Here is a 16,418-nt window from a genome sequence, read left to right on the forward strand (position 1 = left end):
CCATTATATATCTGATTTAAGGATTGAAAGATACGCTAAAAACATTGCAGTATTCTTGATGGATCCTTGGTGGAATCCAGTCGTTGAGCGCCAGACCCAAGATAGAATACATAGAATAGGAAACCTCTTTGCTTTTTCATAAGCATTTCTTAATTTTCTTAATGATTTGGCATTTTGACCAGTCTCTTTTCTGTGCTTCTCTTTGAAATCCTTGACAAAACAGTTTAGCAGACGATTGTCAAAGTCCTCACCTCTAAGGTGAGTGTCCCCGGTAGTAGCTAGTACTTTAAAATTATCCTTTTCGATTTTCAGAAGAAAAACATCAAAAGTACCACCACCAAGATCAAATACCGTTTCTCTTCTGAAAATCGAGAAGGATTGATTTTCAGATTATCCTTCTCGATTTTCAGAAGAGAAACGGTATTTGACCTTGGCGGTGGTACTTTTGATGTTTCTCTTCTGAAAATCGAAAAGGACAATTTTAAAGTACTAGCTAAAGCCCGGGGACACTCACCTTAGAGGTGAGGACTTTGACAATTGTCTGCTAAACTGTTTTGTCAGGATTTTCAAAGAGAGCACAGAAAAGAGATCGGTCAAAATGTCAAATCATTAATAAAATTTAAGAAATGCTTATGAAAAAGCAAAGAGGTTTCCTATTCTATGTAGTCTATCTTGGGTCTTGGCGCTCAACGGCTGGATTCCACCAAGGGGTCCATCAAGAATACATGCAATTATTTTTAGTCGTATCTTTCAATCCTTATATCAGATATATAATGGACATGTAGTAAAGAACTGAAAAAAGTAGTCAAAAAGGTTAATAGAAGTTAAGATGCCTATGAGGTTTGACAAAATGGTCCACAAAATATTCTGATTCCGAGATGCGTACACCCTTAGCAATAAATGGTTCTTGATCATCTTTTTCCAATGTGCAAAGTACACAGTGTACTCCTGGAGCAGCGCATTTTTTAGCCTCCTATTGTTTGAGTTCTGGGAATTCATATACCCCTCCTAGAAAGAAATTAGAATTCTCATCTCCTATCGACAAAAACAAGAAAACACTTCCACAATTAGTAAACAATGGCTAGCTTTTGTTTCAACTGGAATTTAGAAGGATTTTTCTGTGTTTTAAATTACATTGGAAGGTTTTCGATCATCAATAAGATTCTTTATTGTCCTTCGTATAATCTACATTTGTGTTGTAACAGACTTATAAGATTGCAAGAAGAAGCTAGAAGATCTTGTTTCTGTTGAAGATGTTTATAATATTCTTGAAATGAAGATGAGCCATGGAAAGATTTGAGTCGTATGTTTGGAATAAGTATGGTTGTTTACTTGTTGGAAATGTAATCAGTTCCGTGTTTTGAACATCTTGTAACGGGTCTTGGGAGCCTATATTTGATAATTGTCGGCCATACTAATATGATATGTTGCTTGATGCATAACATGCATGCATTGATAGCAGTGAGAGCCTCTTGATGATTTAACTAAAAACGAGGTCAATCTTCAAATTAAAAACAAATAGCTTTTGAGTCTGCTATTTCAACCAATATTAGATGATTATCAAATCTCTAATTTCCCAAAATCTATAAATTTCATACAGGCTCGTTGTAGACATATGTTAATTTAATTACCGGTGTGAAGGTGTCTTACAATAATATAGTACCAATGTACTGTACTAATAGTATTGATGATATACAGTAACACAATGCTCGTAGACATTACAAACAAGCACTGGTTGATGGTCGTATATCTTTACTCTAAGATATCATGCCCATGTCATGCACCATGAGATGTAATAATAGTTCCATTCGGATGAAGTAGCATGTTACCGTTATAGTTTAAATACTTCATAAATGACATGATTTAAAATATTCATCTCCTATTGTTTTTTATTGTTAGTATATGACTGATATATTTACATCACTTTGTTGGCAATGTAATCAGTTCCGTGTTTTGAACATCTTGTAATGGGTCTTGGAAAGCCTATATTTGATAATAGTCGTCTACACTAATATGATGATGTTGTTGGGCCAGCCTAAGCGAGCCTAACTTCACAATAGTACGATATTGTCCGCTTTTCTTTGGGCATGTCCCAGAAGACCTCATACTTTATGTTAAGTTACAAATTTAAAAACATAATTATCAGTCGTTTGGATAATGGAGTCGTGAGTAAAATTTTAGGAATAACCAAAGGACTTGTGCCAGAAAAAGCACAATTTGAAATTTGAAAGAACCGTCCCTTGCAAACTAGTCGTATACACGTAAGCAGTGAACTTTTACGGGAAGTGAACTACTGTGTGCAACTCTCTCTCTGCTCCTGCCCTCTTAATCTGTCTCTCACTTTATCACTCTAAGCTACTGGCCTCTCTCTCTCTCTCTCTCTAAGCTCCTGGCCTCTTTCTCTGCCTCTCTCTCTCAAAGCTCCTGCCCTTCCTCTCTCAAAGCTCCTGCTCTCTTACTCTGCCTCTCTCTCTCACTCTCTCTCTCGATCGCACAACTCAGAAAAATGGAGGAATCAGAAGTGAGCTTCCTATTAGGGTTGATAGAATGGTCCACAAAATATTCCGATTCAGAGATGCGCACACCCTTAGAAATAGGTGGTTCTTCATCTTCTTCCAATGTGCAAAGGACATGTACTCCTGGAGCAACGCATTATGTAGCTCCTCTTGTTCGATTTTGGAAATTCATATACCCCTCCAAGAAAGAAATTAGAATTCTCATCTCCTATCGATAAAAATAAGAAAGCACTTCCACAATTAGTAAACAATGGCGGCTTTTGTTCAACTGGAATTTAGAAGGATTTTTCTTGTTTTACATTACAACATAGCGGACAATGTGTTTTGCCTCAATGGCCAAGTACTATCCATTTGTTTGGAGGATATTCTGTTATACACGGTTTGCCCATTGATGGTGAGATAGTTATTAGTAATGACACACTGGGACCTTAATGGTTTTCGTCGGGTTTTTCAGTTAGAAAATGAAACAAAAAAGTAGTAAAGAACTGAAAAAAGTAGCCAAAGAGGTTAGCCTTGAATAATATGCAAGGAAAAATGCTGTCTTTTTTATTGATTGTTAGATGTTTCATAGTGCCCAATTCTAAGAGGCATATAGTTACCACTACTTACCTTCAGTATATTGAAGATCCTGGTCGGGTAGACTCGTATGCATGGAGAGCTGCGCTGTTGAACTTTCTCTACCATGCCATTGCCGAGTGGAAAAAGAAAACAAGTGCAAAGAAGACCCTCGATGGAAATATTTGGGTAATATTGGTAAGTTTTGGCTCATTCAATAATCTCAAACACTTATCGTGCATGTATAAATACAAAAACAAAAAATAATAGCAAAAACTCAAAATAAAATTTCAAAACTTACAGCATTTCATTAAAAAAATAAATAACAAGTAAAACAATTATATAAATTGGAGAGAAAGATATGCATACAGCTTCAACAATAGCATCATAATAGTGTGGATCATCTTCTCTTCAGCTTGAACACGCGCAAACTCGCATTCCCTTTATCGATTCTATAGCATTCGGTGTCCTGTAACTAAGTCGACACAGGACGTATTCGCTGAGTGAACTCGTCGAGGTGCTCGAACAAGTCAATGTAATGAAGTATATCAGAATCAGATAAAGCTGCATCAACTTAAAACTGCTAATGTGTACGGGACATAAAAATATTGAAGAAATAATGATAACATAAAAGAATTATAAAAGTTACTTTTCTTTTCACAAAATGGCACTTCTAATACCACCATATCTTTGTCGATTGTCTTCTTCAAACTTTTAAACCCATCATCTATGAATACACAGGTAAAATTACCTTATAATCTATTAGCTACATATGTAAAGAACATATAAAACATATTAATAAACGACCAATGACCAAATTAAAACGTATATTAAAAAGTCTTGGAAATAATTTTCAATCTACCACAGTTTTGGACCACAACATATTTAATTTCTGTTGCAGGCGTTTCCTTCAATTCAGATCTTTATTGGTTTTCGAACAATTCTCTCAAAGTTGTTGATGTTAAAATTCACATTCCCTGAGCCTTTGAGTCTCGACAATGACAAACAGAACAATACAATTACTACTAAAACAATAACAACATATGCATCCAAATTTCAAAGTAGCAACTTCAGAAAAGTACAAAACAATGAACCAAAACATACTAGGACCACTTTTATCCTTCAAAACCTCACCAAGATCACAATCAGATACAACTTCACAATACAAATTAAATTTAAATGTCTGTGAACACTCTTTTTTTTAACTCCACTTTTTCTTTCTTCAAAACTTCGCAGATAGACTCGTGTTATAAACTCTTTGCACAGTTTTCATAGGAGAAACTCTTTTGCTTCGACGAGTAACTGGAGTAGCTATACTTGTTTTCTCCTTCCAATAGTTTTCGGGGATGTCAAAATCAATTGAGTCATCAGCAGCGGAATCATCGATGGAGTCACCGTAGAAGAACGTTGTGACTCCGCCCATCGATGATTCCGCTGCTGATGACTCGATTGATTTTGACATCCCCGAAGACTATTGGAAGGAGAAAACAAGTAATAGCTACTCCAGTTACTCGTCGAAGCAAAAGAGTTTCTCCTATGAAAACTGTGCAAAGAGTTTATAACACGAGTCTATCTGCGAAGTTTTTGAAGAAAGAAAAAGTGGAGTTAAAAAAAAGAGTGTTCACAGACATTTAAATTTAATTTGTATTGTGAAGTTGTATCTGATTGTGATCTTGGTGAGGTTTTGAAGGATAAAAGTGGTCCTAGTATGTTTTGGTTCATTGTTTTGTACTTTTTCTGAAGTTGCTACTTTGAAATTTGGATGCATATGTTGTTATTGTTTTAGTAGTAATTGTATTGTTCTGTTTGTCATTGTCGAGACTCAAAGGCTCAGGGAATGTGAATTTTAACATCAACAACTTTGAGAGAATTGTTCGAAAACCAATAAAGATCTGAATTTGAAGGAAACGCCTGCAACAGAAATTAAATATGTTGTGGTCCAAAACTGTGGTAGATTGAAAATTATTTCCAAGACTTTTTAATATACGTTTTAATTTGGTCATTGGTCGTTTATTAATATGTTTTATATGTTCTTTACATATGTAGCTAATAGATTATAAGGTAATTTTACCTGTGTATTCATAGATGATGGGTTTAAAAGTTTGAAGAAGACAATCGACAAAGATATGGTGGTATTAGAAGTGCCATTTTGTGAAAAGAAAAGTAACTTTTGTAATTCTTTTATGTTATCATTATTTCTTCAATATTTTTATGTCCCGTACACATTAGCAGTTTTAAGTTGATGCAGCTTTATCTGATTCTGATATACTTCATTACATTGACTTGTTCGAGCACCTCGACGAGTTCACTCGGCGAATACGTCCTGTGTCGACTTAGTTACAGGACAACGAATGCTATAGAATGATAAAGGGAATGCGAGTTTGCGCGTGTTCAAGCTGAAGAGAAGATGATCCACACTATTATGATGCTATTATTGAAGCTGTATGCATATCTTTCTCTCCAATTTATATAATTGTTTTACTTGTTTATTTATTTTTTTAATGAAATGCTGTAAGTTTTGAAATTTTAATTTTGAGTTTTTGCTATTATTTTTTGTTTTTGTATTTATACATGCACGATAAGTGTTTGAGATTATTGAATGAGCCAAAACTTACCAATATTACCCAAATATTTCCATCGAGGGTCTTCTTTGCACTTGTTTTCTTTTTCCACTCGGCAATGGCATGGTAGAGAAAGTTCAACAGCGCAGCTCTCCATGCATACGAGTCTACCTGACCAGGATCTTCAATATACTGAAGGTAAGTAGTGGTAACTATATGCCTCTTAGAATTGGGCACTATGAAACATCTAACAATCAATAAAAAAGACAGCATTTTTCCTTGCATATTATTCAAGGCTAACCTCTTTGGCTACTTTTTTCAGTTCTTTACTACTTTTTTGTTTCATTTTCTAACTGAAAAACCCGACAAAAACCATTAAGGTCCCAGTGTGTCATTACTAATAACTATCTCACCATCAATGGGCAAACCGTGTATAAACAGAACATCCTCCAAACAAATGGATAGTACTTGGCCATTGAGGTAAAACACATTGTCCGCTATGTTGTAATGTAAAACAAGAAAAATCCTTCTAAATTCCAGTTGAAACAAAAGCCGCCTGTTTACTAATTGTGGAAGTGCTTTCTTATTTTTATCGATAGGAGATGAGAATTCTAATTTCTTTCTTGGAGGGGTATATGAATTTCCAAAATCGAACAAGAGGAGCTACATAATGCGTTGCTCCAGGAGTACATGTCCTTTGCACATTGGAAGAAGATGAAGAACCACCTATTTCTAAGGGTGTGCGCATCTCTGAATCGGAATATTTTGTGGACCATTCTATCAACCCTAATAGGAAGCTCAACTTCTGATTCCTCCATTTTTCTGAGCTGTGCGATCGAGAGAGAGAGAGTGAGAGAGAGAGGCAGAGTAAAAGAGCAGGAGCTTTGAGAGAGGGAGGGCATGAGCTTTGAGAGAGAGAGGCAGAGAAAGAGGCCAGGAGCTTAGAGAGAGAGAGAAAGAGGCCAGTAGCTTAGAGTGATAAAGTGAGAGACAGATTAAGAGGGCAGGAGCAGAGAGAGAGTTGCACACAGTAGTTCACTTCCCGTAAAAGTTCACTGCTTACGTGTAACCCCGAATGGGTTTAATAAACCCGTTTAAGTTTACTAAACCCGCTTGGGTTTAATAAACCCATTCGGGTTAAATGTTTACTCGAATTTTCTTTAGTTATCTACTCCCTCTGTCCCATTCATTTCTATATACTTTCCTTTTTTGGATGTCCCTCTCAATTCTATACATTCCCAAAATAGTAACTTTTAATAATATAAAACACTATTACACTCACTACTTTCTTCCACTATTTCCTCCAAAGTAACCTACAAATGAATGGCCAAACAATGTAGATGTCAGAATCCAACCTCAAATAACTTTACTACGTTTGATGAATCTGTCCCATTCATTTCTATATACTTTTCTTTTTTGGATGTCCCTCTCAATTCTACCTTTACGGAATGCTGTTAACTCCTCTTTATCGAAATGTGTTTAATTAGTCGATATAAACTGGAGAACAGATACAGCACAAGAATGCCAAGAACTTGGTGTTTTTCATTTACTGAGATAACTTACATATTAAAACAATGTAAAAGCAGATAACCAACTACATGCTAGAAAATATTCAGCCAAACACCAACTTACATATAAAACTATTTATATGATAGAAACATATAAATAGTTTGAGATTATCCAACACTCTTTACTCTCTTTAAAATCAACTTTTATCTTTAATCTCTTAACAATAAAATCAACGAGAATTACAAGACTACAAATAGAACTGCAATAGGAGATTAAGGCTACTAATCGAAGACTATTTCGAGAGTTTAATGGATGAGTTTGCATCTAGAAATGCATGTAGAGCTATTTTTAAGAAATATTACTAACTGAACTTATGAATTAACATGCATGAAAATCCAGTTCTGAATTCATACCGTATTTACCCTTTTTCCTCTCCTCCGCTTGCTCCGCTTGGAATAATTATCTCCGACTCCCTCTACCCTTTCTCCTCTCCTCCGCTTGCTCTGCTTTCCCCTCCACCTTCCTTTAATTTGAATTGAATTCCCTTCGGTTGTGGAGAATTGGTCTTCACCTCTTTTCCTCTTAATGGCCATTGAATAAAAGGAGATTTGATGCCTAACCACTTATTTGATGATGCCAACCTCGATATCCGAGTGGAGCAACACTCATAATTATGGATGCCAACCTCCTCTACCCTCCCCCTCGAAACAATATGCATAGCTTTTCCCAGATTAAGATTATTTTCCCAGATTATAGTCTCCATGTTATTCAAAAGCAGAGTATATTGTTGGGTCGGTGAAATTAGATTAGGGTCATGAAACTGAATGATACATTGAGCCCAAATGCCCAATATCAATCAAAGTGAATCCAGTGTACCTAAGCCCACTGGAAAATCAGTTCATGAAAGTATAAAAACTAGAAAAATAATTCATGAAATATAAAATTTAATCAAAAATATTTAAATTAAATCAATTACATATTTATCATATCGCACATATTTTTATACATTTTTTTTCGTGTTAATTAATTTTATGCAAATAAAATTTGATCTTTACATACATTTTGCTTCAAGTATGAAATCAACATTTTTTAAAGTTGATTATTTTGACAATATTGTTTTTATAATATTAACTATAAAAATTTATTTATAATTTATTACTAAAAAAATAAAATTAAAAACTATATAATACATATAATACATAAAATTAAAAAGATTTTTCTTGTTTTAAATTACATTTCATGGAATTTTCTGAATATTAAATAATTTTAATTATCAAGATTGCTAACAATAAACAATAAACAACAAAACCATCTTATTCATACCTACAAATAAATAATAATGTTAACTTCACAAAATCAGATATCACTAGACCAACTAAAGAGTGCTAACAATAAACAACAAATAACACCCGTGTCTGATCACTAACGAAACCATAACAGTGTTGATGAAACTTCCAATTTTAGTCCAGTCCCACTACTTAACAAAATCATTTAGACATCGAGCTTCTACGTCCATTACTAACTTACAACATCAGACTCACAGATAAAATCGATCAAACAAACCATAAATCCATAATCATTAACAAACAACAAACACTACAAAACTTATAAAACGACTTCAATCACCCGAGAACCAAACATTCCAGTAATCCTCTACAACATAAGTAACCAACTCGCTCTATCCCTCGCTCTGCAATTCTCTCTATCCCTCGCCGGTAATATATTTGTTAATTGTTGTGATTGTGAATTGTGTATGTCAATTATATATTTGTTAATTGTTGTGATTGTGAATTGTGTATGTCAATTATATATTTGTTAATTGTTGTGATTGTGAATTGTCTAGATGGACAAGTCCCAATTGAGACAATACCTTCAATCTACCATGTCTGGTGTTGCTGGTGTTCAATCTACAATTGTGTATGAAGATCCTCTACTACAAAATGTTACATCAAACATTCAACAATTTGCACGAACCCAATTTGCTAAGGAAAAATGGGTATGTTTTTAAATTTTGCAAGTCAATTGAATTGTTGTTATTGATTTTGGATTCTTATTGTTTGGGGTGATTGTAGGAGTATAAGAAGCGATTTCATCTCGGTTCTTTGGCTAAAATCATTTCAGAATTAAATTGGAGCAATGTTGATTACGAGAAGTTGTTGACATCAAGGGTTCAATTCTTTCCCCTTGTGAAATTTTAGGCTTAATTAGACATTGGCCCTTAAATTAAACATGCGTGTACACATAAACCCTTAAATTAAAAACCCGGATAGACTTACCTGTAATGTTTGAGGATCCGAACATTACAACCTTTCTGGTGGAATAAGAACTGCATTAACTTGTTGGAGAGTGAGAGAGTCCTGCACGCGTTCTACAGTTCCATGTACATATGTGTATGCAATATTGGCGGCAATTAGCGTTAATCACTTCCCTCCTCTTTTTTCTTCTTCCCTCTCTATTCTTTTTGTGTTTTTTTAGACTGAATAAAGCTATATTAATATTTATTAGCTTCCCATAATCCACATCAAAAAAAGCCGATAGTGTACCTGCGCAATGCATATTTACAGCAGGAACTTATCTTAGTATTTGTACAACACAACTATTTCCAAATCATCATGTCTCTTAAGAGCAACAACACTCTGTCTCTAAAAACTGCAATCAGAAGTGTGCAATATAGCACATTATCTTGATAATAAAACTGCATTTTCCCCCTGTTCTTGCGTGAAATACAGAGTCTTTGTTGGCTTTGTAATGAAGTTACAAAGAATCTCTATTTAATGAAACAGAGAGATTGGACACCCATAACCAAAATACCACTTAAATATATAAAATGTTGTGTTCATATGAGCAAGCACCATGAACATAGTTAGCATTAAAGTACACCAAAAGATAGCAGTTTAAATGTAACAAGCACCGTGAATAACCAAAATGATCAAACTGCTCAAAATAAACCAGTACATGAGCATAATGATCAAAATAATTCCTAGTGCTTCTTTTACTTTTCCTTTTCCATTGTCAAATTTTTGTTAATCCCTTCTCCAATTTTCGCCTTCGCTACTGCAAGTGCTTCTTTCAATTGGCTACTAGTTATCACATTGGCACCATTTTTTCGAGAAAATGGTACAGATTTAACCACTACCCCACCAACTGTTGTCTTGTACCCTGATTTTCTCACTGGCAGAGTTTTGGCAAGCTTCATAGGTCCAATATAAGTGTTCTGGAGTTCAGCTGTGTTAACATTGAAATTCCAGGGAGCTCTTTCCACATTCCTTTCCTGTATACTTGTAACATGAGGCTCCATCACATGTCCTGTCTTTGGTGAAGCTTCAGCAATTACCTCCATTTCAGATGTCCTTGAATTTGCGCTAGACTCCCCTATTTCAGCAGACTTTTGACAAGTTCTTTTATTATGTCCTAGTTTTCGACAAGAGCCACACCTGGCCATTGCAAGTGAATTATTATTAGTACGACAATATAATATGCTTAATAATATTCAACATGAAATTTACCTCACAGTGAGTTGGTTCTTTCTTTTTAGAATGTTGGCACCATCCTTATATTTTATAACTGCTTCTTCACCTTGCGATAACTTTCTCTTTTTCTGAGGCCTCCCGTTTGTTTGAGAATTTTTGGGGGTCTGATAATGTGTGTTGGGATATACTGCGATTTTTCCCATAATTCATGATTATTCATAGGATATATGATCCCTGAATACCCTTTCTTGTAATTTTTCATTGAATAGCAGTGAGCCACATAATCCTCCACATTATATCCATGTTTATTTCATAAGAGGAGGGTTATGAAATATCTGAGTTACAGTGTTTTTTGGAGATTGTGTCATGATTTATAATATGAGTTGCATAAGTGTCGATTGTAAGCCACGTTTCTGTATTGTAAGCCACGTTTCTGTGGTGTTCAACTGCTCATATATTAGAGGCAAGTCTATCCATTTTTTTAATCTAAGAGTTTATGTGTACAGACCCGGATACTTTAAGGGCAAATGTACAATTAAGCCGAAATTTTATTTGTCAATTATTTCCCTTTATGAAACTTTATTTGTCTTTTAGTCCTTAAATGTTTAACTAGTCATATTTCTTTTATCAGGAGGATAAAAAATATCGACGTGATGATTGGAATGTAGCTGAACACCGATTTTCAGGAGAGGTTGAACTAGGCACAGACGTAAGCATTTAAACTCAATGATTCAATGTTTCTTAGAACTACTTTTTTAACTAGTTTTTTTGAACTCAATCACTCAAGGTAGAATCATTGGCTTTCCTTATTTGTGCACAGGTTGTTGAATCTTTTTGTGAAATCCTCAAACGTGAGTTGAATACTGAGCATAAGTGTTACATTATTTCTCCACTTGTAAGTCAAAACGATTCTACACACCATCAGCTTGTTTTTACCCTTTGTTATAGTTGTTTTGATGTTGATTTTAGTTGGTTATCTTGTAGTGTTGGGGTGCTAATGTGCGCAGTGCAGGCCTCGATTTTCACTTTAAGCACTCCATTCACTGTGCAGGCAATGAAAAGGTAAATCTTATTGGTTTTATCTGACTGTAAAGAGAACTTATAGCATAGTTTAGTTGATGCAAACTCACATTATGCAGACTCACATTGGGGTAATCGATGAGAATCACTTCTTCTCGATTCACGTTATATTTGAGGAGCACAAAATCTACATCATGGATTCTTTGTATCCTCTCCATTCCACACACCGATTGCATGTTTATCTGTTGGTACATGAATTTGTTCTCTTACTTTTGTCTATTAGTTTCCTGTTTTTTTTACCAGAAAAAGGCTTTTTTTGTTAACTGTCGCAGTTCCAACATTTTGTTCTCTTAGTTTTGTTATTTGTTTCCTGTTTTTGGTAATTGCTGCAGTTGCAACATTTGCAATATCGTCACGAGATTAATAAGTCCATTTGGGAAATTTGTTTCGTGACGAATAATCTGAAGCAAGAGAATGGTTCTGATTGTGGAGTTTTCATGCTTAAGAGTATGGAGTCTTGGTTGAAAGGAATTAGATTACCTTTCTCAAAGGCAAGGACATTTTAGTTATTTGCATGTATATAGTTTAATCTTCATTACTTAGATTTACTTTGATTGTTATTACCTCAGGAGCATGCGAACAATGCAAGGCACATCCTTATAAGGAACATTTTAGTTATTTGCATGTGTATAGTTTAATCTTCATTACTTAGATTTACTTTGATTGTTATTACCTCAGGAGCATGTGAACAATGCAAGGCACATCCTTATAAGGGAGACTCTGGATAAAAAGCTGTTGCCTGAGGAGAACTGAGGTGTTCCCCATCAACGAAGAAGAATTCAGCCATTGAAGACATTCAATTGGCTTTGTTTTCTCTTATCTTTTATTTATCTCTTCTTATGAACATGTGTTGGCTATTTTGGGATTGTTTTGATACTTTGATTATGAACTAACTTTTATGAGTTAGGATTTTTATGGAACCCTAGTATGGGATTGTTGGTGTTTAGACAAGAAGTATTATATGCAGTTTACGGTTTATTCATTCAAGTGATTTTCATGTTAATACTTGCTATTGTCTGATCAACTTTAGTAGGTTATTGAGTTGATTTTATTTTAAAGGATCTAGTTACTAATTTACTGTATGTGTGTTGTTTTTCTCCACTGTCTCGATTATGACCTGGTGGAATTGCAATGTGGCAATGTGAATAACTTGCATGTGCCTTACAAATATGGGGGTGTTCCATAAACTGTGGGTGTCAGTAGCATAAACTGTTGGTGTGGAAAATATTGGGGTGTGAGTACCATAAACGGGGGTGTGGATAATATTGGGGTGTACTTAATATTGGGGTGCTGGGTCAAATAATGGGGGTGGTAATAATATTGGGGTGTGAGTAGTAGGGGTGTTATCGAGAAACCGGGGGTGTAATAAATATATGGGTGTTAAAAATGAAAGTTGTGGTGCTTACAATATAGGGGTGTTTAGCTACAAAGTTGGGGTGTTCTTTATATAGGGGTGTTTCGCGATAAACTGGGGGTGTAAAGTATATAGGGGTGTTATATAAAAAAGTGGGGGTGTTAACCAGGGGTGTACAGAATATTGGGGTGTTAAGAAAAAAGCTGGGGTGCTATAAATATTTGGGTGTTTGGCTATAAAGTTGGGGTGTACTTAATATAGGGGTGTTTATCGAGAAACCTTGGGTGTAATAAATATATATGGGTGTTAAAAACGAAAGTTGGGGTGCTTAAAATATAGGGGTGTTTAGCTAAAAAGTTGGGGTGTATTTTATATAGGGGTGTTTCGCGATAAACTGGGGGTGTAAAGTATATAGGGGTGTGTATCGAGAAATTGGGGGTGTAACCAATATATGGGTGTTGGAAAATAAAGTTGGGGTGTACTTTATATAGGGGTGTTTCACGATAAAATGGGGGTGTTAAGTATTAATTCTGTACACCCCCGGTTAACACCCCCAGTTTCTTTATAAAACACCCCTATATACATTACACCCCCAGGTTTTTGAAGCACACCCCTATATAAAGTACCCCCCAACTTTCTGGCTGAACACCCCAATATTTAAAGCACCCCAGCTTTTTTTAGCACCCCTATATCTGTACACCCCCAGTTTATCGCTAAACACCCCTATATTCCCTACACCCGCAGTTTATCCAATAACACCCCTATATACAGTACACCCGCAGTTTTTTGAAGAACACCCCTATATAATCGAATTGATTATCTTCATGCATAATATTTTAATTTATATTTAAAATATTATTGATGGTATAAAATATATTTTATAAATATTTATAGTCGTACAACATTTAATAAGTTTCATTTCTTTTCCGATGTTCCCGCCCCGTTCAATTTCGATTACTTAAAATCTTGAAATTTACTTGAGAAATATATGATTTTTATGTTAGTAGTCCTAAAAATATTAACAAAATTAAATATGTACACACATATATACATATAATTATTAAAAGAATAATGTTATCTAATTTATTTTGACAAAATAAAATAAAATAATTATATAAAAAAACTAAAATAAGAGACAAGTTGGGCTGGGAAAGGAGTCAAGATATGACAATTCAATAAAAGAATTTGGGCTTAACCTGATTTAATCTAGAAGAGATAAATGGAGAACTGGGCCAACTATGTTAAAGGCCCAGAATCGTTAAATTAAATCAAAGCAAGTCCCCCCCGATTTCCTCAAGAAAGGACCCGCTTAGGAGAACAGGTAATTACAGTGAGGAGAGAAGAACAGGTATTTACACAGTGAGGAGAAATTGAGAAAAAGATGGCTGAAGCTTCAAGCAAGAAAGATAGCAGGCAAGAAGTTCGTTACTCTGATTCTCTGTTAGCTCTGTTTGCATTCTCTGATTGCATTGCTGATTATTAGAACACGAAAAGTAAAATGAAAATTGAGAACTAGTAATTGTAATTGTAGTGGAACAATTGTATAGCTCTATTCATGTTATCGAAGTTGAAAAATATATCATGGATGATCACCTGATAGAAGATGATCAGATTATATTTAGAGAGTGATATTTAACAAAGTACATACCACTTTATTGATAGGATAGTACTCATAAAATCAGGTACCAGGAACGCTGCAAAGTAGTCTTCACATTCTCGTAAAATTGCAGTCACTCACTTGGATGATAGTCTTGATGTGAGGCCTGTCTCTGTTTCTGTAAAGTTCGAGAAGCCAGTCGACTTTAATCGCAATATATCCATGTTACGTTATAGTATTTTCAACTTATAAAGTAATGCTTTCTGCGCTATCTGATTTCGGTTATTACCAGAATTATTACTGATCAAATGATCTTTTTGGGGGTTATGAGCTTTGTGTCTCAACTTATAAAGTAATGTTCTATACAGAGATATGAAGAAACATCAGGCAGTGCTGAAATCCAATTGCAGCCCTCAAGGACTAGTCAAAGTAATGGAAATGATACAAGAAAATGTAAAGTTGATGCAAGCAGTAGAGGAGATGGGATTTGGATGCCTTCAACATCTTCAGGCCGTTAAAATGGAATTTAAACTTATTAAACCACTTTTAGATAACTTTGAAGTCAACTCATGCTCCGTATTTGGGGCTGATGTCAAGGCCGGAGATATTGGTAGGGTTTTAGGAATCCCGGCAGAGGGGATTCCAATTCCTGTATCTATCTCGGATGAGGAAGAAGAAAGACTCAAGGCTAAATTTGGTGGGAAAAAACTCATGGATTTAATATCAGATTTAGAGAATTTTAAACAAGCTGATCTCGACTTTAAGGAAACCTTTTTGCTTATTGCATTAGGTAATTTCTTTTGCCCATCAACCAAAATCATTCCCAGTGGAAAGTTGTATAAAGCCCTCTCTGTTGTACAATCTGCCAAACAATACAATTGGGGAAAATATATCCTTGAATGTCTCCTCGATTCCATCAAGGATTACCAAATAAGGACGAAGGGCAGAGATAGACGGAATGCAGGGGTTGGAGGTTGCGTTTACTTTTTGAAGGTATGTATATTATAACTTTCAAGGACCTGTATTCTATGCTGTGCTACTTCTTGATTAATATTTGGTTTCTTCTCAGATTTTCTTTCTCCAGCAAAAATATCCAGAATGCATTGATAAAGGTAAACCAGTCATGTCAGCATGGACCAAAATGAAGTTGAACCAAGCATGGAAACAGTGCAAGAAAAAGTTGACATCAGGGTTTGTGTCTGGACAACCATCAGAGTTCGTGTCTGGACAACAACGCTGCTCCACATGTAATTCTGTAATCTATGAAGAAAGATTGGCAAGGCTGGAGCATGCCGTTTTCTTTAAGAAGCAATGCCATGATGATGACAACATCTTTGATATAGATGGACATGGAGAGGAAGACAAGGCAGATGAGATGGATGGACATGGAGAGGAAGACAAGTTAGATGAAAGTTTACCCTTAATGGAAGTGCTTTCCACTTTAAAATCTAAGCGTAAGAGGACTAAGAAGTCACCACAGCCAAAACCATCTCCCTCCCTGAAAAGAAAAAATAAATTTGGTACAACATATGCTAGGCGTAAGAAGACCTCCACCATCTCCTCCTCAACAGGAGCTCCTCCAATAATTGTTTCAGATGTCATTTCCGAGAAGACCTCTCCTTGTCAGATCACGGGCCCGGATAGAGCCATTGTTACTAGAAGAAAACTTCTAGTACTTGACATAAATGGAGTTCTTGCTTGTATTTTACACGGAATGCCACATAATGGATTTCAAAACTACATACCAATATATATTCCATCTGATTCTGAAACTCA

General features: G+C 35.2%; 1 protein-coding gene across 2 annotated transcripts; it reads left to right on the forward strand.

The window, feature by feature from the left end:
• The first annotated feature begins 8,522 nt into the window (after positions 1–8,522).
• Positions 8,523–12,561, forward strand: LOC141667930 (uncharacterized). 2 transcript variants are annotated; one of them, XM_074474575.1, is made up of 8 exons: positions 8,523–8,856; positions 8,985–9,137; positions 9,214–9,309; positions 11,243–11,320; positions 11,432–11,506; positions 11,596–11,673; positions 11,751–11,879; positions 12,024–12,560. In XM_074474575.1, exons 2-8 carry the CDS (start codon positions 8,985–8,987, stop codon positions 12,195–12,197), a joined length of 783 nt encoding a protein of 260 aa, XP_074330676.1. In that variant the 5' UTR covers positions 8,523–8,856; the 3' UTR covers positions 12,198–12,560. The 2 variants fall into 2 exon arrangements, with proteins under 2 accessions (XP_074330676.1, XP_074330677.1); XM_074474576.1 differs by lacking the exon at positions 9,214–9,309 and having other exon boundaries at positions 12,024–12,561.
• The last annotated feature ends 3,857 nt before the right edge of the window (positions 12,562–16,418 follow it).

Source organism: Apium graveolens, chromosome 6 (assembly GCF_009905375.1).
Source record: "Apium graveolens cultivar Ventura chromosome 6, ASM990537v1, whole genome shotgun sequence".
Taxonomy (NCBI): domain Eukaryota; kingdom Viridiplantae; phylum Streptophyta; class Magnoliopsida; order Apiales; family Apiaceae; genus Apium; species Apium graveolens.